The sequence below is a fragment of the Hypomesus transpacificus genome, chromosome 14 (assembly GCF_021917145.1).
Source record: "Hypomesus transpacificus isolate Combined female chromosome 14, fHypTra1, whole genome shotgun sequence".
Lineage (NCBI taxonomy): Eukaryota > Metazoa > Chordata > Actinopteri > Osmeriformes > Osmeridae > Hypomesus > Hypomesus transpacificus.
In genome coordinates, this window is record NC_061073.1 from 14,515,333 (window position 1) to 14,537,995 (window position 22,663).

Consider the following 22,663-nt stretch of genomic DNA (forward strand, 5'->3'; position numbering starts at 1 on the left):
GGTTTTGGGAATGGGCTACGAAAGAGTACGTTGAAAAAGTACTATACATTTCGTCAAAAGATTTTAATCAGCTGAGCTCAACACGCCAAAGCAATATCTGATCTGCGGAGCTGTCCAGTAACCTGGTGCTGATTCTGACGAGAATGGGTGTCTTCATACGCGATACAAGGATTAACAAGACCCACTTCTCACCACAGGAGGGCGTCAGACACCACAACTCTCTTGTGATTCACTCCAGTCATGGAGGACCATTAAAATAAAAATTTGTATCCATCATATTTAATCAGCATATCAGCAATTAAAGCAATCAAATGCACGCTATGCTTTATTTTATTTTCCATCTATTTGCTTGTTTTCATTTGGAAATTGACAACCTTTGCCTTGTTAATATTTGAGATTGATAGGTCTTGCAGAAAAAGGTTTGACAAGCTGTTAGGGATAATAACAGACATTGTATAAGACACTATCTTGCCAAACTTCAAGTATTGGTAAGCACTTAACACAAAGAAATAGAATACATTGATGAATGATAGGACCATAAAGGGATATACCATTCCAAATGTTTATTAAAATGGTCACGCTATTGTTCAAGCTATTGTTAAGAATATGGATTGAGTTATTCCATCTGTTTCTCTGCAACATTGATAGCGATTCTGGTCGTAGCTTCCCATTCCAGACCTGAAGGGCAGAGGCACAAGGGAAGCATGTAAACTAATTTTGTTGACAAAAGCCATTCAATGTACAAAAAAAAAATGAAACATCTGTTTGTCTTCATTTTACACAATACAGACCTGCATCAGAGGTCACTTCTCGAACCTTTCTCCAACCGCCACCACCAGCACCACCACCACCACTACCCCCACCACCACTACCACCACCACCACTACCACCACAGACAGAGTTACAGCAGGCACAAGCTGCATGATATCCATTGGACTCATTCCATCTGTGGAAAATGACAGACAGTTATTCACCATGTCAGAGATTAGAGATCCTACAATAACAGTCTCACATCATTAACTTACCCATTGGCAAAGGAACAGGCTTTGTAGTCACTGTCAATAACCCGGGCAGCAGTGGTTGCCTTCAAGTAGCAGGTAATGTAGATTTTCTGGAAAGTGCCAAGAGAAAGGTTTCAAATGGGAGAATGAGACATTAGGGAGGATCTGAAAAATTATGAGAGGATCTTTAAGAGGAGTGCTCACCATTGACCTTGCTGGATATGTCTTGCCAGGTATCTTGACCCCAGTTGGGCTTGTGTTCTGGACTACGTTCTGACCCAGGTTCTGGCCCGCGAACATAAAAGATTCAAGCTTGAACTGAAGCTTAGTGTCATCTACCCGTTGAAAGAATGTGGAGGCAGACCCAGTGGTCTGACCATCAAGCATACAACTGCAGAACACAGACATAGGCTCTAGTTAGAGTCCCATCTACAAATGTATCCTTTATTTTGCATCTGACTAGGTTTGACACCCACTGCACAGTGTGCATCTAACAAAAGACAAGTACTCAGCCAAAGCGTTGAGGAACCTACACAGATATTGCTCATGGAGGTGCTGCTCAGAGTGTCACCTATTCCCCTCTCCCTGTACTTACCCATGGTTGTCGATGAAAGCATAGCTTGGTGAGGAGGTGACTTCAGGTTGAAGGGTGGCCACACAGCGGTCCACAAAGACACGCAGGGGAACGTGCATGTACCTTTTGACCGAGGCCTCTATTCTAATCATATCGCTTTGTATGTAATTGTTGTTTATCCTCTCCAAACTCCCGTCATCTGAAAAAATATGTTAGGTTTGACAGTGTTACTGATTCATTATTGATTTTATTGATCCCTCTCGAAAGAAAAGTGTCAAACTATTTCCACAAACTCACCAGTCATGAGTTTCAAACCAAATTGAAGTAATTCTTCTGCCACCCTAGTAGTGGAGAATGGAATCCACTGTGGATTAATAGCTGAACTGCTCACATTGTGTCTCCTGGAACAGACAAACAAACTGCATCACAGTCCAGAACACAAATGTTGCATTTGTGGTAAATTGTGAAACATGGATCATATACATACCTTTGGTAGTGGCACTCCACTCTAATTTCAGCTTTGCCAGTCCTCACTATAGGGACATTTTGCACAGCACTGGGTGCATAGGTCACAACGTAGGAATATATCAACGAGTCCTCATTCATCTGGAAAATGCATCACTTAACAATGTCAATGTGCACATAATCAAGAGTCATGACATGCACTCCTAAAAGACATGATTGCACATGTGAAATGAATGTCGGTTGGTTATCATTGTTTATATTTACCGTGACTTGGCTGCCACATGACACCAGATCAGCCTGAAAGAGCAAATCTGTCGGTATCTCTTGCGAGACAGAACAACCTCCCAACTTCAGATCCTCACTTTTGATTAACTGACCAGTACCAAACATGTCCCTTTTCACCATGACATTGACCTGGCTGTCTAGGCACGAAACAGAAACAGAGTTGGTAACAGGAGGTATAGGCACACTAACATGCACCCCTGTCGAGGTATCAGACGGAGGATCTCTGGGAAATTCCCAGTTGATTGGTGGCTCAGGAACATCATATCCTTGAGGATTAGGTTTCCCAGGCATCTGAGGGGCACCATTGCATGCATAACCAAGCACGGCCACTACCACAAGACAATTTGCAATCCACTTCATCCCCATGGCTTCACAACAAGAGGTAGTCCACACAGTTCACCAGATGCTGTGAGGACGTGGGGAAGTTGAGGCTGCTTTTATAAGAGATGGGTCATGTTTACTTTGTTGACACAGCACCCAATTTTTCTGACCGTTCCAAGTGAATTTTAGGCAAATGAATTAGCTGGGGAATTGGTATTCCAGTGTGCTATTCAAAACAAGTAGCCCTCGCAGAATGCAACACACCGATTTCCCCCAAAACAGATGTGGGTTTATTTTACATACATGCATTGCATTTTACTCTGGCAGGGGGACTGCCAATAGAAACTAGCCTTTTGGCTATAACACATTTTAACGTTCATTAATGTACATGAATGATTCATTAAATAAAGGAATATTGGCTTGTTCTTCAATTACATATTCTTATTTACAAGGGTTATTTTTTTATTGATTGATTCAATGGCCTCCTTTGGCCTTTAGTGTTCAATTCTATATCATGAGATGCAACTGGGCAGCTATGTAAGAATATTTATGTGGTGCTTAAAATCAACACAACTCTAATACTGCAACCGATTGCTTGCCCTTGGATAAGATCTTTGTGACCCAAATGTTCCAGGTCAAAACTTTGAAAGCCAAGATGAACACTTTGCAGAGATGAATCCAGCCTTTTGGATGACGTAAGTGGCCTAATGTCATCAAGCAAAAACCTACACTCATATCAAAACAATTCAAAGAAGTTAGCTCTACGTGTTCTTCTTCTTTAGGTAATTTACTTCCTGGTGCAGGTGATGATCCTTATGTAAACAATCCTATCGTTAATCAAATCTAATTCCACTATACATAGAGAGAGATAAACTATAATTGTCCATGTTTAAAAGCAGAACATGATCTAGGACATTTTAAGGCTTTTCACAGTCCTTGATTAGCAACAATTGATGATTGGATTGGATTACTGCAAAAACGCCTGTTAAATTCTTTAACAAACCATTGCTTTGCACTTGTGCTCAGACAAAATCAACATTCGTTGACAAACAGTCACATTGACCTTCCTCAATATTTAGATGTTCAAACTGAACTTTGAAATGTATTTAAGGACTGAGTGACCTCAGTCATGTCAATCCGTGGAGTATGTGGCTCATTTGCTCATTACATTGTTCAGCTTGCACATACATTTATGAATTATTTGACACACATGTATGCATTATATACACAAGTATTTATATAGGGTATCAAATGTTAATTTCATAATCCTCGTCTCCCTAAACAACACTACAACAGCATCCAAACTAAAATGGCAATTTATGAAAAATATACAATATATACAATAATATAAATATACAAATTTGGGGCACAAAGATGTTCTAGAAATATTTTAACAATCCATCTCACACCCGTTAATCATAGTGTTTGGTTGGTGGTCAAGGGGTGTGTCTGTGTGTTAGTGTGTGCTGTGGTTAGCACTAGATGTTACTCCTTGATGTTGCACGTTAGACTTGAATGTTGGAACATCAATTGCTCTTGTTTTTACTGTTGTTCTCTTAGAATCATTTTTTATATGTTTTGTCTTGCAGCCCTTTCCCCCTTTCTCCTAAGCTTGCTTTTGCTACTACAAAGGCTGCCATTGAAAATAAGAATTTCTTCTTGATTACTTTCCTGGTTGAATAACCCTTAAATACAAATAAAGGGAGGGGGCTGGCCAATAAGTCCACCCATTCTAAAAGTAAGCAGGACTTTGCCAGGTTGTTCACAGCATATGGGGAACTGTTTGGTTCACTTGGTGTAAAGTCCTGACAAATAAATTAAGAATAGCATATCCTGTGACTGTGGCCACAATGCCATAAATAAATGGGTTTGAGAGAGTTCCATGTCTACAGAGGGACTTGTACCACATAATAATTTTTTACCTGTTGAATGCATAATATAAAGGCACTTTTTGGAATTATCCCTCTTGTTCACAGATGACCCTGCATATTTGCTTACTTCCGTATAATTTACAAACCAGTGTGTATTGACTGTTCAAACGTAGTCATTACTGTTTAAAACACACATTCATTTATACTCAATACCATATAGTTTCATATACAAATTAAATCTACACTTTCTTACGCTGTAAAATTACTTATTTTTTACGTTCCGTCAGTGATAGGTTAGGTGTGAAGACATGATGCAGGGAAAGAAATACACTGTCCTGTAGTGACTTTCCACACACTCCTGCACAGTAGGTGGCGATGTGTGCACCTTTAAGTTAGATCCAATACGCCAACTACATTCTAAGAAGAAGAAAAACGCAGAGACTCACAATCAACGGTCCAGTCCTATGCGATTAAGATCGAGTATGTCAGACTTTTCACGATAGCCATCTTTAAATGGAAATCTACGGCAATTGAGAAACACATTCCATCTGAATTTGCATCCGTAACCTTTAGTCCAGTTGCTAACACAAAACTGATTACAATGCAGTCGGGGCAAAATACGATTACATGCCACGGCGAGGGTGCTTTGGACAAATCCGACAAGACAAAGGCTTTTAGAAACATTCCTACTCTTACAACAGAAGACACTGATCCCGCCCTGGAAAGGAGAAGAGTGGGAGACAGTATTTCCGTCGCTAACGAGACTAGTTTAAGGACACCGAGCCCTGGGGGTGCCAATGGTGATGACGACTCTGAAGCAGAGTCGTATCGGGATGGACGAAGCGAGGAAGTGGACAGGGACACTAAAGGCAGGGCGTTTGCTTGGTGTCGAGACTTTCTGTCTGGCTCATGGAAGACCATTCCAGAAGCGGATTTTCAGATCAGCATCGTGAGGTTAGTAGACAGCTACCACACTTAAACACAACCACAGATATTCTTGCAGATGGCTACATATACAGCAACTGGCGTTATATTATATAACTTGACACTTGCAACTTTTCTTGCCACGTGTGCACAGCTTTAATCATTTGTGTCCAATGTCCAATGTTTTTTTGCCCTGTGTTTGCAGTGGTGGACTGAGTAATCTTTTGTACATGTGCAGTTTACCTGACAATGTAAATCCCATGGGCGACGAGCCGCCCAGGGTACTGCTCCGAATCTATGGAGCCATTCTTCAGGTCTGTACTGCCAATCCCTTCAAGTTAAATGTTTACTTTTGCAAGTGTCTGCTTATTAGCGTTTAGATGAAAGGGAAAGGGCGGAGAGACATGAGATTGTGACAATAGGCTAGAAGTTTACGTATTAGATGAGAAAATGCTCAGACTAGTTAGTTTTCTAAGGCATAACTACTGACTTGGATGTGTGTGGCAGGGGGTGGATTCTTTGGTCCTAGAGAGTGTGATGTTTGCCATCCTTGCAGAGCGAACACTGGGGCCACAGCTGTATGGCATCTTCCCAGAGGGACGCCTCGAACAGTACCTACCAGTATGATGACTTACACACACACAGTACTGTAACCCTTTCCCCCACACTCACTGGAATACTGAGTAAAAAAATAAATACGCTTTTATAATTACGTTATAGGATCAACCACAAATTAAGAATATTTAATACATTTGATGTAACATTTCTGTACCCAACCAGAATACCCGTATGAAGACAGAACAGCTATCAGATCCAGAAATCTCAGCTAAGATTGCCTCCAAACTGGCATGCTTCCACAAAATGGCAATGCCATTCAACAAGGAGCCCAAGTGGTTGTTTGGGACCATTGACAAGTGAGAATAAGACAATACTTTGTCTGATCAGAACCTTCTCAACAAATACGTAGTTTCTAAGTGTGCACTTAGAAGAACAAAGCATGATTAATCCCAGCACATAGACACACATTTTCCGTTTGTGTTTTGCAGGTACATGAATCAAGTGATGAATCTGAAATTTGTCAGAGAAGCTCATGTGAAGAAATACAACAAGCTAATGAAAGTAAATCTTCCTGCTGAGCTGGAGAAACTTCGGTGAGCGACGATTGGCATTAAAGGATTGGCATTAAAATTGGCATCCATTCAATAGTACCCTGAAGCAGTTAGGGAATCGAGCTATTAATCAGAAGGCTGCCGGTTCGATTCTGGCTGTGCAAATGACGTTGTGTCCTTGGGCAAGGCACTTCACCTTACTTGCCTCGGGGGGGAATGTCTCTGTAATTCGCTCTGGATAAGAGCGTCTGCAAAATGACTAAATGTAAATAGTATTCACTTGGATATAGGGACAAGAGGCACTCACTATCTTATATTTCTTCTTCAATCATGTGACAGAAAGAGGACTATAATGTTCTCAGTGTAGCTAGATAGGTTGACCTCTCCCCCAGTTGATATAGGACCTATTTGAACACTCAGCAGCACCAGAGCTTTCCCGTACTGTGACCGTACACCATATAGTGCTACATCTTGAGATAGGAAAAAATGACAGTGTCATTGTTGCAGTCCACCTGGTTGCATAACATCTCATTTGTCTAATATTCACTCTGAAAAATTGGATTTTGGTCTAGTCTTGTCTAAAATAACTGCAGTTAGGTAGTTGCTCCAACCAACAATGCACTGTGCAATGGCTTCAGAATCTATTCTGACCCCTTCACTGTTAGTGGAAGGAATGTGTTCTGTAATCCTGTAGTGTTTCTGCATGCCTGGTAAACAACACTGGACTTAAGCTGACAGGTGTGTGGCTCCCAACAGCAATGCCCCATGTCTTTTGTGTGGATGAGATTGCTGTTGTGATGTTTACTATGAGATGTACTATGAGACTTCTTTCACCTTCCCACTCAATCTCTTCCTCCTGATTAGAACGCTGCTAACGGCGACCCCATCTCCCGTGGTGTTCTGCCATAATGACGTTCAGGAAGGTAAGAGTCACCTTGTCCCCCCCACAATGATTTGCCGCCTGACTCCACTGTCAGACCCTTCGTAGCAGAACATGAAGCTACCGAACGTAAGAGGAAGCATGGTGAGGCTATTTTTAGGTATGAGTTCAGGCATGTGGATTACTGACAAACAATAGGTACATAATTGGAATAAGAACAGACTAAACCAAGCATCTTATTTCCTCATTCAGTTTCTATACACAAACCCATAATGTTTGGGTGTGATCAGACACGATCATGACCTAGAACTGTTTTGACGGGTTTGTCAAAGTAATCAAGATCAAGGCTATTGGTGAGGGCAAGAGACATCCTAAAAGCTGTGGAGGATCTATCCTGTCCTTGTGTTCCTGAGCAAAACATTGGCAAAATTGTCTCAATCGTTTGTGCTCTGTTTGTGAAGTTAACATTTTAATATTTAATTTATTTTATAAGTACGTCTGAGGTCACTCAACATGGTCCAAATTCACCCCGAATTGTAGTTAGTTTGTGCGTCTTTGTGTTGCTTTGTGCCGTTGAAGGTTTTGTTTTTGCATATCTAAAAAATGTCAGCACAAAAACTAACCGCACAAACCAGCACAAATGATTGAGATCTTGCTAATGTTTTGTGTTGGGTGGAGGGCCAATTTCAGGCAGTGTGTGGGAGTGAGAGGCATAATACAAGCTGTAGAAGTCTTATGTCTACTTATTTTTATATTTTCTATCTATATTTGACATTGTTTAGTTCTTAGAATTAACCACACTATTGTACTTTTCTATGTTTTTATTTAAGATTTGTATGTTTATTGTATGCACCTTCCTGCCACAGTGAATTCTGTCTCTGTGTAAACCTACATGGCGAATAAACCAGATTCTGATTCTGATATGACTAGGTAACATCCTGATTCTGGAGGGCAAAGACAAGTCCTCAACAATGAAACTCATGCTCATCGACTTTGAATACAGCAGTTACAATTACAGGTGCAGGTTTTGTTGTTTACCGTGTCAACAAATGGGTCAAGTTATGATGCTGAAATGGGAATACAGTTTTCTTGAATGTCTTCTTTGTTGTCATTCTCTTTAGGGGCTTTGACTTTGGTAACCATTTCTGTGAATGGATGTATGACTATACATACAACCAGTGGCCCTTCTACAAGGCTACAGCAGAGAACTATCCCAGCAGGGAGCAACAGGTGAGGCCATCCACTAACTATAATCACAGATGCTCACCCAAATATAAGTCATTCTTTATAATCTATTTAACTATGCTTATGCATGACCATCATGCCATTATGCCAGGATTATAACTAGCATTATTTCACGAACGTGGCACTGTATAAAGTTGAAATGTGGTAGGTGTATGGCTCAAGACCCAAGGATGTGCAGTGAAAGCACCTGAAGTTGTTTGGATGCGACATATAAATAGAAGTATATCGAGGTGACATGTAAGGCGCAGCTGTCAAGGCCAGGCCAGGCAGGACAGAGTCCTTTAGGGGTCACCAAGGTCAAACTAACTGCTGCTTTAATATTAGCAGCTAACGGCATTTCTTCTGGCCACATGGCATCCCCTAGAGGCCAATGGGTATGTGTGTTTAAGGGATCCACCGGAAGAGCACACATTAAAAGAAAAATGTAATCAAATAAAAACGTACCTTTTGAAATTCAGTGTACAGACGGTGTTTAACTCCAGTTTGAATACATTATACTTAATATACGCAACATCTTGCTCATTATACAATAGCATGTGTTCAGTTCTCCATTCACCTTTGTCTCCTGCAGCTCCTTTTCATCCACAACTATCTGTTGGAGATAGGGGGCAGCTCTGAGAGACCCTTGCATGAGGACGAGTGCTACATAGAGGCCATGCTTCTAGAAGCCAACAGGTATCAAAGTCTCCTATACAACTATTGCAATCCTATAATTAATTGTCATACTTCTCTCATATATCAATGTTGTTGTTGTTTTTTTAGGTTTGCACTGGCCTCCCACTTTCTCTGGGGCCTGTGGTCCATCATCCAAGCAAGGATATCAAAGATTGAGTTTGGCTATATGGTAAGAAGCATTATCTCCCCTAAGGGAAAACAATGACCTGTGTGTGAAGGTGCATCACATTTATAATTTTGACCTCTCATTCCAGGACTATGCCCAGTCACGGTTTGATGCCTACTTCAAGCAAAAAAAGCTTGTCTCCTAACTTGGACATTTCCTACAAAGTACAATGATGATTTCATTGATCAGATCATCCGTCCGATATTTAATTTTTCATCCCTTACACTTTTTTCATAGTAATAGGGCAGGGTCCAAAGATTTCCGATGCTGCAGGTGTGTTTACATCCGAGACCAATACAAGGGGAGTGGGGGTGTCATCCACCCTTTAGTTTATAGCTGGCTATTTATTTGCCTCAGTTGCACATACTATGCTTTGCATTAATAAGTGCTATACTGTGTCAGCCCTGTTTTATTCTAACTCTAGTCTAAATCAATGCACTTATCCTCCTCCTCATAATGTGAATGCTGTTAAAACGGTCTTGTTTAATTGAAGAATATCCAGTTGCTCCAGACAGTTGTGCTCTTCACCTGTCATCTTGCACTTACATGTGATTTGTCAAAATATTCTGTTCAAAGACTCTTTGCATTTTGTGTTGTCACCGTAGTCAGGTTTACTGTGCATGTTGTAGAATGTTGGCTTTGCAGCATGACACCGAACTGTGAATGTACATTTCTCAACTCAACAGTTATCATTACTTTTCTTTGTCTTTTTGGGGAAGATAAGTGTGTAATTTAAAAAAGGTAACTAGTTGGCCATGATGTAATTGCTTTAGCAGTCTTTGTGAATCATGAGTCATTCTACCTCATTGAATGCAGTGAGTTTCTTTGTAATTGATAATCAACATGTCAAATTGTGACATGCATTAATGTAAATTATGACCATACAGTAAAGTTGTACTGTACAAGATTTAAAACCAGATCAAGATGCTTCAAAAGTGCAATCGGTTTTGTTTTTTAAAGCTAATCAAAATTCCAACTCTACTTCTGCATTTCCTTTTAGTATAACCTACAAACAGTTTGTGTAAGAGGTGTTTTCATTTCAGTCCACATTTGTGACCGTCATGTTTGTTTAAAATCAGGATTAACAGCATGCTTCTGTGATACTATAAAAAAAATGATGACAAATGGGATCAGGTTGAAAAGCAAGGCCGGGGTTTCAGTGCTTTGAATGATTATACATATGTTTCATTTCTTAATAATTTTTGCTAATGCTGCCTTATTGAGAATCCATTTAAAGAACTGCTAATGTAAATATGAATTTCTCCTTTGGCACTGCTTTGAGTGTTGCCATTGAACTGCTAATAAATATACTTGATACCCGAGGATGTTCTGGATATTTCTGTTGGACCCATTGAGGGTACATAAAACATTTGCATCTGGCTAACCATGTAAAATCAATTACACTGTACACGTTGTACAGAGCAGGAGTCAGGTGGCTGAGTGGTTAGGGACTCGTACTAGTAATCTGAAGGTTGCCAGTTTGATTCCCGGCTGCGCCAAATGACGTTGTGTCCTTTGGCAAAGCACTTCACCCTACTTGCCTCGGGGGAATGTCCCTGTACTTACTGTAAGTCGCTCTGGATAAGAGCTTCTGCTAAATGACTAAATATAATGTAATGTACTGAACAGCATGACCTATTGATGATAGAAAACCTGAGTGCGTTCTATGGTGTGTCCTGTTATAGCAGTTGGGGGCTCATATTTCAGTCCCCTATCCCCACCTCTCTCATTTTCAATTGGCTTTAAATAGACCAGCTGGGCAGAAGTCTGTCCTGCTCAGAAGACTGTATGTATCCAATCCGGGGGATACAAGTACAGGCTTCCTGACAAAATGATTCACGCCTGGATTTGTAGTTTAGAATCTGTCCACTACTGTGTTTTGACAGTATTTAAAAAAACCTGATGCTGTCCTTACTTCTGCTTCATTTTGGACTGTTTGTTGAGCTTATCAGACACGTGGTTTGGAGAGCTTTTGTGGATCAAGGAAAGAAAAAGACTCTCAGGCTGGAACCAGTTTTCCATTACAAATGGGGTTTGTTTAAAAAAGAAAAGTGAAGGGCAGTACTGTCGCTTCACCTTCAGATACAATTTGTTTTAAAGATATGTTTCCACAAACCTTTGGTCGTGATGTGCACCTGCTGTGTTTTTCGTACAACATGAAATGAACAGCAAATCTGTCTCAGTAAAACATGCTCAGATCAGTTATGTCGACTGTAACTGATCCTGTGTGAGACTAAACAGAGGAAATTCCCTCTTCATTGGATAAACTGTTCCCCCGGATATAATGGCTCGTCTCAGGCCGTATTTGACATTTATTTTTCAGTGGTTAAGCTTGTGGTTAAAGCATTGTTTTGCAAGGTTGTGGAAGGCGGTTTCAGCAGCACACCCCTGGATGACTGCTTCATCTGGTGGAACAATGGACAGTGCATGTACAGGGGGAGTTCAGGAAGAATGGAAGACTGATATGGCATACCGCACATATCTCCATGGAGATGGCAGTCATACCATGGTTACAATCCAGACCAGCACTCATGTTTTCCATGTAAATCAATGCACTGTGGATACTGCAAAACATTCAAAACGATGGTGTTCCAAGAATCATCCATACGTAGTACAGTATATGCTATGATCTTTCTCCATGTGTCAGGTGGATCTGGGAAGGCTTTCAGCCTGCAGTGAGTACTTCAGAGCCTTGTCTGAATCCAGTATGAGAGAGACCTCAGAGAGCCTCATCCACCTGGACTACATTCCATCCTCTGTGCTTCACAGTCTGCTGGAGTTCACTTTTTGGAACAGCTTTAATGTTCCTAAAGAAGAGCTGGGGATACACATACAGGTGGGCTGTCTTATTGAGGTGATTAAGGTTCAGACTCAAACTAAAATAACTGCTTCCTAAGGTGGGTAGCTACCTCCTGGCTGAGGGTTTCCTGTCGCGATGTCTGTCAGCCCTGGACAGTGTGCTGACCCCAGATACCTGCCTGTTCTATCTGGGTCTGGCCCAGGACATCTGCTGCACTGAATTGCGGACAACAGTGTTCACCTACCTGAGCAGAAGCCTGCTGGAGTTGCCTCACCTCACCAGGTGTGTTTAGTACACATGGTTACTGTTTTCAGTCTGGAAGCACATGGGTATACAGAGGAACACGATGCTTGTGGTTCATTTCTCAGGAGGGAGGATCCTCAGGAGGGGGCGGAGCTGCTTTGGCTGAGGTCGCAGGGTGATCTCCAACTGTGTAGCCTCAGAAAAGAGAATCTGACCTCTTGGAATGACCCGGAGACAGAAGCTGCCCGTCACATTTTCAGATTTGAGGGTTCAGAGGTCAACGGCGAATGGCATCCAATCGCAGAGCTCCCCTTCTTGGCTGATAAGTGGTGTTTCACCACAGTGGTCCTGTATAACTACCTGTTTTTCATCGGTGGTTACAGGCAGCGACTGAAAAGAGGGTGGGAGTTCAAAATGGCCTCTTTTAGATACAATCCCTTTACTAATACCTGGGTCTCAACTGCCCCTCTGATCAAGGTAGGTTTCAGTCACCTGCCACCTGGAAATCTAATATTTCTGCCTTTGTTATAATGAAACATCGCATGTATACAGTGTTTGTAAAACAGCACAATTGAAGACAAATAACTTACAATCTCGGGGTCTGCAGCACAGACGGCATTTCAGTGCAGTGGCATGTGATGGCTGTATCTATGCTGTTGGAGGCTGGTACTTGGACTCTCTGGTGACGCCAGACTCCAGCACCACCCTCTACACTGCTGTGGAGTGCTATAACCCCTGGGAGGATACATGGAGGTTGGTCAACAAACCATGTGTTGCAGACAACCACAGAAGTCTCCTGAGAACATGTTGAAAACACAATACCATTTGAAGTCTTTGTGCCATCCCTAATATGATTTGTGTTGGGGATTGGTAATCATTTGGGATGATACATTTATAATCAGTCATCCGCCCCTCTTTTTAGATTTGTTTCCTCGTTGCCCATGACTGACTTCTTGTTCAGTATGTCCTTGTCCCATGATGTCCCTTTGGCCAGCAGTCTGGGACACTTCCTCTATGTCCTGGGGAACATCCAGAGGACTGGAGAGAAGCTGGTCCTACAGTACAACACCAGAAAAGGTACCTTATAGTAACGTACAGTCCGGAAATAATAGCGCCCCTGGCAAGGGTGAGCAAAAAGTGTAAAAAATTTCCCTTTTCTGTAATTTAGCTTAATGTCACAATGAAAAAAAAAGTAGAACAATTCAACCTTCAATTGAAGTACATTTATTTTGAGGAAATTGAAACTGAAGCATCCTCCTATTTATAGTTGACTTTAATTTGACTTCAGTTGACCAAAGTGTTTAGGGACATTAGGAGGACAAGAGAACACACAAATCAAATTAGGGAAAAGTGTGTTGAGCTTCATAAGTTAGCAAATGGTTATAAATCTGGTCCAATAATTTCAGAGTTGACTGTATTATTACCCACATATCTAGGCTATCTATTGATCAATCAATCTATTTATCTATCTTTCATAGACACTTGGTGTGAGCTGCTCCCTACTCTTACCAGGACTGATGCAGACATACCTAGCATTTACTTTCTGGGGGCCACAGACAAGCTGTTTGTAATTGGTGGGAACAACTCAGAAAACATGGTGGCATCATTCTCTGTGGAGTCTCAGCAGTGGGGAAAGGTGACTGTAGGAATCTATTGTTTCTATCAATTTCGGCCCTGTTGATGAATCATTATTAAATTGCATTATTCAAATAGCATATCCTATATTATCTTTACATTATTGGATCGAAGGTAGCCTGGATGATCAATGCCTTTTGTCTCGTTCTAGGTACAAGTGGCTGAGAAGGTGGCATTAGCCGGTCAGGGAGCGGTGCTAGGTAACCAGGTCTATATGCCTGGAATTGAACACAATGCTATTGTAAGACTGGATCTCAACTCTCTCTCCCTTAGTGTCCTCCCTCCTCTTCCCATCTCAACCAACTACGAGGCACTCTTTCACCTTCATTTTTAATAGACCCTATTCTGCAGCCAGTCTTGTCATTACTGCTCATAAGTGTACGGTCAACCTTATGGCGGTGTAGCAGGAAATGGAACATGAAGTTATTTGGCAAAATGTTGCTACATAAACAAACAATTCCATTGAACAGAAAAACCTTACACAAACATACAGTATATCTGTCCTGCAGACAGTAGAGCATTAATACTGTAATATAGTACTGTACTTTAGGCTTATATTGTTTTTGAGACCCTGCAAGCAAGTATTTGGACTAATTTCCTTGTTCTGTGTATAGGCTACTGTACATGTATGCCAGTTCATATGACAATAAACTAGTGCAAACCAACTAAGAACCAGAGTGAACATCATTGGTTCTAAAGGTACAGCACACAGGGTGTCCAGTTACCGAGAGAGAGAGAGAGAGAGAGAGAGAGAGAGAGAGAGAGAGAGAGAGAGAGAGAGAGAGAGAGAGAGAGAGAGAGAGAGAGAGAGAGAGAGAGGGTGGGAAAAAACACCAGATACACTACTCTCAAAACCTAGGAAAGCTGCTCCAAGGGTATTGAAGTCACACTAGAGGACAAACTGAAGCAAGTCCAGAGGAATTACAGTTTACGCAACACGGAAAACTCCCTTACCTGAAAAATCTGGTTGTAAAAAGGTATGCCAATATTGTGATTTTTTGGTAAGGATAGAATGCTTTTCGTTACATTTCACTGTTGTTGGAGTCAAAATAACGTTTGTTCTGATTCCGGTAAACTCACAATCCATGACAACGGATTACAAATAGGCTACCACCTATTCGATTCCAAACAGTCAACGGCTTGTAATGTTTTTAGGGCCTTTGTCGTCACGATGAAAATAGGTTATGGTTTTCATGGACTGAATTGCATGAACATTTAAATTAATTGATAAATTAAAGAACTTATTGGTTTTAAACAGTCATTTTCAGAGAGAATATCTATCTTAAAACATCGTAGAGTAAATGTAACGGCCAACCTCACGTGATCTTCCACGTTTGCAGTGTTTATATTTTTAAATCCTACGTAGCAGCACGGATCATCATCGCTATAGCTATATTTGGCATTTCAACTTTGCCCCACTAGGCTGTTCTCCTGTCTTATGACATGGAAAAAGAAATTCAAGCTTGAGTTGTCCCCAAAGCCATAAAGGCCCACGGACTTGTGACCTCCAAACAGTCATTTGCCATGGAAACATGGAAAGAGCAATTATCAACTAACGCTACTGTGCACGACTTTAAATGCGATGCTGGAATATAGTTGATGCATGTTAGTTAGCTTCACTACGTTTCATATAGCCCATAGGTAGAGCTATATAACGGTCAATACCTGTCTCACCTGTTCTTCCGCATTTGTAAGTTGCTTTACTCTACCAAATTTAGCCTACCGAACGAGATTAACAATCATTTGATCTTGCTTTTAATGTCTCACTTTTTGTTTTGCAGTTACTGTTAAACTTTACAGGATGGCGGAGGCGCATCAGGCGGTGGGCTTCCAGTTCACTGTGACACCTGACGGTATCGACCTCCACTTAAGCCGTGAAGTCCTCAAACATATTTACCTGTCGGGGGTGACATCATGGAGAAAGCGCGCTATTAGGTTCAAGGTATGCTTGGCTTCTCCACTGATGATGCCAAGTGTTTGATATGGTCAGGCCTCAGAGGATAGATTTAGGCTACTGTAGTTCCAATCAGGGCGGTAGGGCCACCCATAAGGGGAAAGGGGGGGAAGCTTTCTGGGGCCCAGTCGTGGTGTGGGGCCCAGCCGCAATGCCAGCAATAATCATGTTTGTCTTAAATATTTTAACTGACATACTCACCATTACTTGAAAAAGTAAACATTGTATTGTTGCTTTAGTAAAATGTAGCCTGTTTCATAATGAACCCCCCCCCCCCCCCCCCCTCTCCTAAAAATGGCATGAGTCGTTTTTTGTTTAGCGATGTCATTTATTGATCTAAGGTTAAGCTAATAATGTCAGAGTAGGCTACATTTCGTTGCAATGCCAGGACCTGTTCAGAAATCGGGATATCAGAAAAGAAAATAGAAAAAAAGAGAAAGCTAGCAAGGGCATTCGACCACCAAATAAAAGTAATAAATATGTTTTTCCAGTCAAGGCTGCAGAGACGAGCAGCAGTAGCCACGATGCTAGCCAAGAGGAAGCTGTTAGAGCAAAGCTGACACTGAGGAAGCGCATGTTCTGCATTGCTCTGAGGACATCCTGCACTTCAGCTTACCTGTAACTTGGCAGGAGGAGAAAGGTCCTTCAGTAAACTCAAAATCATAAAAATTACTTGTGCTCCACAATGAGCCAGGAGAGGCTCAATCACAATACTTTCCATTGAGTGTGAAATGGCTAAACAAATTGACTTCAAATACATAATAAAAAACTTTGCATCCAGAAAGACAAGGAAGATGGCTGTATAATAGGCAAAGATAAAGGCAGGTAAATTGCATTTTATACTAGAAAATGTGGTGAGTGTAGCAGATCTCAGTGTGTCAAATTATTGTGTGTGTGTGTGTCTGGCCCGGCGCCACACAAGTTGTTAAGGCCTCTCAGTTATATTTATTACACTTTATGTTTAAGTTTTATGTATAAAGATGTATTTGTTTTGCTATAATGTAGCTCCCGATACTGAGTAAGTCTCTCTAAGTTTACATGTTTTATGTTGGAGAGAGAGAGCACACACGCGCATGCGTTAATAAGTAAAGACCTATTAGGGGGGGCCCATTCACTGGACCTTTTCAGGGGCCCAGCTATTTCTATGGACGGCCCTGGTTACTTACAACATAGATTACCAATGTTGCTAAGGTCTTTGTGTAAGGCCAGAATGTAAAATGTGAACCCAAAGCATATCCATGTTTAGGGTGGGCTATGAGTGATATTGATCTTTTTTTTTCTAGAAGAGGGAAACAGTGGTCCATAGGAAACCACTAACTTGTCTTTATTATTCCCAGAATGGAGTTTTAACAGGTGTGTACCCTGCCAGTCCATCCAGCTGGCTGATTGTTGTGATAGCCATAATGAGCACCCTGTATACCCGGATAGACCCCTCCCTGGGCATGATAGACAGCATCAAGAGGACCTTGCCTGTCAGGTCAGATTTACTTTTATAGAATCTGTGTACTGCTGACACATAAATACTGATATTGTCAGATGGAAAACCGGAAGGCTGTTTTGTGTGTTCCCTGGCCCTGCAGTGAATACATGACAGTGCAGACCCAGACAGTGTTGAGTGCCATCCTGTTTGCCACTGGTCTGTGGCTGTCTCTTATCTACCTACTGAGGTACTCTCTCAAAATCCTGCTCTCCTACCATGGATGGATCTTCGAGTCCCATGGAAAGATGAGCTTGACCACCAAATTGTGGCTTGTGAGTCTGTTTGGGTGTTTTGCCCTGTGGAGAAAGGAACTCACCTGTTATGCATCCATAACAGGTCATTGTGAACACGTAAAAGTCATTTCTCTTTCCTCAGAGCTTAGTAAAGATGTTCTCAGGGCGCAGGCCTCTCCTCTACAGCTTCCAGGCCTCCTTACCCAGACTTCCAGTGCCCAGTGTAGATGATACCATCAGCAGGGTGAGAGTGGACGGGCAGCGTGGGCTGGGGAGGGGGTGGTTCTTAGTGTGTCATCATCATTCAACATCAGTGTCATTCACCTGTACCTCCAGTATCTGGAGTCAGTTCGCCCCCTGCTGGATGATGAGCAGTACAAACAGATGGAAATCCTGGCAAATGACTTTAAAAAGGACCAAGCACCCAAACTACAGAAATACCTGGTACTCAAATCCTGGTGGGCCACTAATTATGTAGGTATTCCCAAGAATGGGATTATATTGTTTCTGTATTACGTCAGATTATGTTTTGATGCCAGAGGACGATGGTGATGTATCTGATGTTTCTGTGCTAGGTGAGTGACTGGTGGGAGGAGTACATCTATCTTAGAGGCAGAAGTCCAATCATGGTCAACAGTAACTTCTATGCCATGGTAACAAGTCATTTCACTTCCTCCAGGTTTTGCACTTTAAACTGTCAATCCACCAACAGCTCCTAACTGTCAGGGTTGTTTCTGTGTGTGTGTCGTGTTTAGGACCTCCTGCACATCACACCCACACACAGGCAATCAGCACGGGCAGGGAACGTGGTTCACGCTATGCTGCAATACCGACGCAAACTAGAGCGAGGAGAACATGCACCAGTAATGAGAGATCACTCCGGTGTCCCTTTCTCTTAATCCTCTCCTCTTCCTGCTCCCCCTTTCTCTGTCTTCTATTTGAAACAGGGATAGACTCACCTTTGTGATATACAAATTATAATTTGACTTCTCTCTGCTCCAGTTAAGGGCTCTCGGTATTGTGCCCATGTGTTCCTATCAATCGGAGAGAATGTTCAACACCACGCGCATCCCAGGCATTGAAACAGGTGAGACATTTGTGAGAGAACAGTGTGTGTGTCGTGGCAACCACGCAGAGTCATGGGGTTGAGACGCGTACGTAGCACTGCCATCTGTTCAATGAACAACAGAAGTAACACATGAAGTGTTTGGACAATAACATTTGTGCCGGAGACCTGCTCTTACCTCTGACTTGTGGGGTCTCCCTCTTTGTCCTTGGGCAAGGCACTTCACCCTACTTGCCTCGGGAGAATGTTCCCATCCTTACTGTAAGTCGCTCTGGATAAGAGCGTCTGCTAAAATACTAAATGTAAATGTGAGGTGGAAATGACAGAGACGCTACAGTGTCCATAGCCTCTCGTTTCCCGGCCTCCCCTTGAACCACCCTCCATCTTTTCCTTCCTTCGTTCAGACTTTGTCCAGCATCTGAGCGACAGGAAGCATCTGGTGGTGTACCACAAGGGCCGCTTCTTCAAAGTGTGGCTGTACCACGGGGGGCGTCACCTCTGGCCCAGTGAGCTGGAGACCCAGTTCCAGAAGATCCTCAATGATCCCACTGAACCGCAGCCAGGGGAGCTCAAACTGGGAGCCCTCACAGCAGGAAACAGGTAGGCACACGCACGGATACCCACACACATACACACGCATGGACAAATTCACACACGTAAACATTCCCCCCCATCCCCCCATGCTCTCCATTCCCAGAGTTCCTTGGGCACGTGCACGTCTAAAGTACTTTGGGCAGGGTGTGAATAAAGCCTCGCTGGATGCCATTGAGACGTCAGCCTTCTTTCTGACGCTTGACGACGAAGCGCACGGTTACGACCCGGAAAAGTTGAAGTCTTTGGACTTGTATGCCAAATCCCTGCTGCATGGGAAGTGCTACGACAGGTAGAAGAAGAATAGGGAAACACTGAGGAAAGCTCTTGTGACCGACTTGGGAGGTTTCAATCCATGTACAATCTGAATGGTTTCTCTCCTAGGTGGTTTGACAAATCTTTTACCTTGGTCGCCTATAAGAACGGCAAACTAGGTGTGAACGCAGAACACTCTTGGGCTGATGCACCGATTGTAGGACACATGTGGGAGGTTAGTTTCATGTACTGTATGTTATATCTATATTTAAGCATTGTCTTGTGACTGTTCAAGTGAGTATGTCGAGCCCTTTAACTGTATCTCTGCGTATACAGTATGTCTTAGCAACGGACTGCTTCCATCTGGGCTACACAGAGGAGGGACACTGCAAGGGCGATGTCAACAAGGGCCTGCCTGCCCCAGCCAAATTACAGTGGGAAATTCCACAAGAGGTATAGTAAGACCTATGGCTGGTTCCAAGTCAGGTCTGCCATTGGTCAGGTCTGCCATTGGTCAGGTCTGCCATTGGTCAGGTCTGCCATTGGTCTTCTTGTGACACTTGTGGAGTTTCCTTCCTCAGTGCCAGGAGATCATTGAAGGCTCATACATGGTGGCCAAGGAGATCGCTGACGACGTGGACTTCCATGGCTGTCTGTTTGATGAGTTTGGGAAAGGCCTGATTAAGAAATGCAGGACCAGTCCTGATGCCTTCATCCAGCTAGCTCTGCAGCTGGCACAGTTCAGGGTAATAACAAGTTACATTTCTTAATATGTAGTTTCAGGCATAGGCAAGAGGTCCGTGGTTTCTGTCATAGGGGTGGGAATCTTTTGGTACCTCATGATTCGATTCATATCGATTCTTGGAGTCACGATTCGATTAAAAATAGATTCACTTTTTTTTCCAAGAAAATAATGTATAATTAAAAAATATATATATTAATAATTAAAAAAAAACATTCTGGAAATGTATGAATCGCTAGAGTCTGAATCGCGATTCGAATGTGAATCAATTTTTTCCCCCACCCCTATTCTGTCATATATGTACGTATATTTGCCACATTGTAACACTGCTAGAACAACATGTTTGTTGTGTGTTTGCCTGGGCTGCAGGATAAGGGGCGGTTCTGTCTGACATACGAGGCCTCGATGACTCGGATGTTCCGCGAGGGTCGTACTGAGACAGTGCGTTCCTGTACCTCGGAGTCCACAACCTTTGCCAGAGCCATGGATGACCAGAGTGCCACGGTGAGCAATCATTGTAAAAGTGCTTGTACTTGCATAATAGTTGATTAGACCCATTGGAGTGATATGGCAACTCTTGCCAGTAAGCATGAGGTCACACTGCCATGGATGAGTGGGTGACCAGAACATGTCAGTTGTTGTACTCTCCCCACTGTGATTCGGCATCATTGATTGGCTCCATCCTACAGTCCCCACTGTTCCTTTTATAATTTGTATAGTCTGTTTGCTACTTTAGCTTGACTTGTGTGGCTTGAAAAAGGCAAATTGTTTTCTTATGACCAGAGTGCCAAGAGACTAGAACTGTTCCAGAAGGCAGCAGAAAAGCACCAAAACATGTACCGTTTGGCCATGACAGGATCTGGTATCGACCGGCACCTCTTCTGTCTGTACATCATGTCCAAGTACCTAAGCATTGACTCACCATTTCTCAAACAGGTCTGTTTGTCCTTCTTGGTGTTTGTGTTTGGTTGGATGCATGTGTCCAAGTCCAATGTTTACTAAGTGAGATTGTAATACAAGAGCAAAACTCTCTCTAGGTTCTGTCAGAGCCATGGAGGTTATCCACCAGTCAGACCCCTCAACAGCAGCTCAATCTGGTTGACATCAACAAGTTCCCAAGATATGTGGGTGCTGGAGGGGGTTTTGGCCCTGTAAGTTAATCCCACTTGATGGCAGAAGGCACTGACACACACCCCTCCATTCCCCCCTTGTCAGAGATACTATTATACTGTCTTCTCCTCTGCCACAGGTCGCCGATGATGGATATGGTGTGTCTTATATCATAGTGGGAGAAAACCTTGTCACATTCCACATCTCTAGCAAGTTGTCAAGCACTGAGACGGTGAGAATCCCCACAGACTCATACTGTACACCTACATTTCGGTTTTGAGTTTCTTTAAATTGGACTAATAATTCTCTCTCAACTTGTTTTTTTTCCCCCTCTCTTGCGTTCTCCCTCCACTGCTCCCTGTTGACATGCAGGACTCGTATCGCTTCGGACAGAACATTCAACAGGCCATGCTAGATATCCGTGCACTTTTTGACCAAAATGACAAGAAGGCAAAGGAGAAGAAGATGTGAAGGCTGTATAGAGGACTTACGGTCACAATAAAAGCCAGTGGGCACTCTGCTGATGGCCTCTCCGCCATGTTTTATGCCACGTTACTTGAGAATTATTCCCAAATGAGAGGAATTCGATTTCATTTGACCTAAGTTTGCTTTTCAGATATGCAAGAGAACTCTGGTGTTGCAGTGGTAATCGCAGTCACTATGTCTCAACTAAAACAGAAGGGATGAAATAGATGGCATTTTAAAGGTAGTTATCACTGAAACTATTTATTTCAAGTGTGATAGTAAATGTAGTTAAACCATTGAATGTAGCAACTGTTAAGTAAAAATATGTTTGAAAGCTGTTTGAAAATTGTCCGTGTGGAATGGAGTATAAGGATGAATCATCAACAGTTACAGTAAGTCATACAGATGCTGGTTACAGATCGTTTTTCTGTAACATGTCCAAACGTAAAACTTTTTTTAAAACAATGTTCAGCATTGTGGTGCCTAAGACTGTTGTTTTCCCTGTGTATTTATGTACTTTGTTCACAATAAAGTGTGTTCTATAATGTGTGTGCTCTAAATATGCCATTCTGA

The 22,663-nt window shown here is 42.3% G+C and overlaps 4 protein-coding genes across 7 annotated transcripts; 3 read left to right on the forward strand and 1 right to left on the reverse strand.

The window, feature by feature from the left end:
- Positions 1-69: 69 nt before the first annotated feature.
- LOC124476883 (zona pellucida sperm-binding protein 3-like) lies at positions 70-5,052 on the reverse strand. Of its 2 annotated transcripts, XM_047034306.1 has the most exons (9): positions 4,964-5,052; positions 2,305-2,462; positions 2,063-2,181; positions 1,873-1,976; positions 1,597-1,774; positions 1,206-1,392; positions 1,026-1,111; positions 792-946; positions 70-678 (listed from the first exon to the last, which is right to left on the reverse strand). In XM_047034306.1, exons 2-9 carry the CDS (start codon positions 2,443-2,445, stop codon positions 617-619), a joined length of 1,032 nt encoding a protein of 343 aa, XP_046890262.1. In that variant the 5' UTR covers positions 2,446-2,462; positions 4,964-5,052; the 3' UTR covers positions 70-616. The 2 variants fall into 2 exon arrangements, with proteins under 2 accessions (XP_046890262.1, XP_046890261.1); XM_047034305.1 differs by lacking the exon at positions 4,964-5,052 and having other exon boundaries at positions 2,305-2,978.
- On the forward strand, positions 4,129-10,836 carry chkb (choline kinase beta). The gene is made up of 12 exons (XM_047033529.1): positions 4,129-4,150; positions 4,940-5,471; positions 5,647-5,755; positions 5,949-6,062; positions 6,222-6,355; positions 6,488-6,592; positions 7,415-7,473; positions 8,361-8,448; positions 8,552-8,660; positions 9,247-9,350; positions 9,438-9,519; positions 9,605-10,836. Exons 1-12 carry the CDS (start codon positions 4,129-4,131, stop codon positions 9,659-9,661), a joined length of 1,515 nt encoding a protein of 504 aa, XP_046889485.1. The 3' UTR covers positions 9,662-10,836.
- A 453-nt stretch (positions 10,837-11,289) lies between these two features.
- LOC124476770 (kelch-like protein 6) lies at positions 11,290-14,857 on the forward strand. 2 transcript variants are annotated; one of them, XM_047034112.1, is made up of 9 exons: positions 11,542-11,548; positions 11,875-12,058; positions 12,164-12,352; positions 12,414-12,598; positions 12,685-13,036; positions 13,167-13,312; positions 13,482-13,636; positions 14,038-14,195; positions 14,346-14,857. In XM_047034112.1, exons 1-9 carry the CDS (start codon positions 11,544-11,546, stop codon positions 14,526-14,528), a joined length of 1,557 nt encoding a protein of 518 aa, XP_046890068.1. In that variant the 5' UTR covers positions 11,542-11,543; the 3' UTR covers positions 14,529-14,857. The 2 variants fall into 2 exon arrangements, with proteins under 2 accessions (XP_046890067.1, XP_046890068.1); XM_047034111.1 differs by having other exon boundaries at positions 11,290-12,058.
- Positions 14,858-14,990: 133 nt separating this feature from the next.
- cpt1b (carnitine palmitoyltransferase 1B (muscle)) lies at positions 14,991-22,650 on the forward strand. 2 transcript variants are annotated; one of them, XM_047034109.1, is made up of 19 exons: positions 14,991-15,171; positions 15,976-16,136; positions 17,486-17,625; positions 17,729-17,900; positions 18,004-18,105; positions 18,198-18,335; positions 18,437-18,514; positions 18,617-18,724; positions 18,864-18,948; positions 19,332-19,527; positions 19,625-19,810; positions 19,903-20,008; positions 20,110-20,226; positions 20,355-20,519; positions 20,885-21,019; positions 21,299-21,451; positions 21,553-21,666; positions 21,765-21,857; positions 21,998-22,650. In XM_047034109.1, exons 2-19 carry the CDS (start codon positions 15,996-15,998, stop codon positions 22,094-22,096), a joined length of 2,328 nt encoding a protein of 775 aa, XP_046890065.1. In that variant the 5' UTR covers positions 14,991-15,171; positions 15,976-15,995; the 3' UTR covers positions 22,097-22,650. The 2 variants fall into 2 exon arrangements, with proteins under 2 accessions (XP_046890065.1, XP_046890066.1); XM_047034110.1 differs by lacking the exon at positions 14,991-15,171 and adding an exon at positions 15,711-15,884.
- The last annotated feature ends 13 nt before the right edge of the window (positions 22,651-22,663 follow it).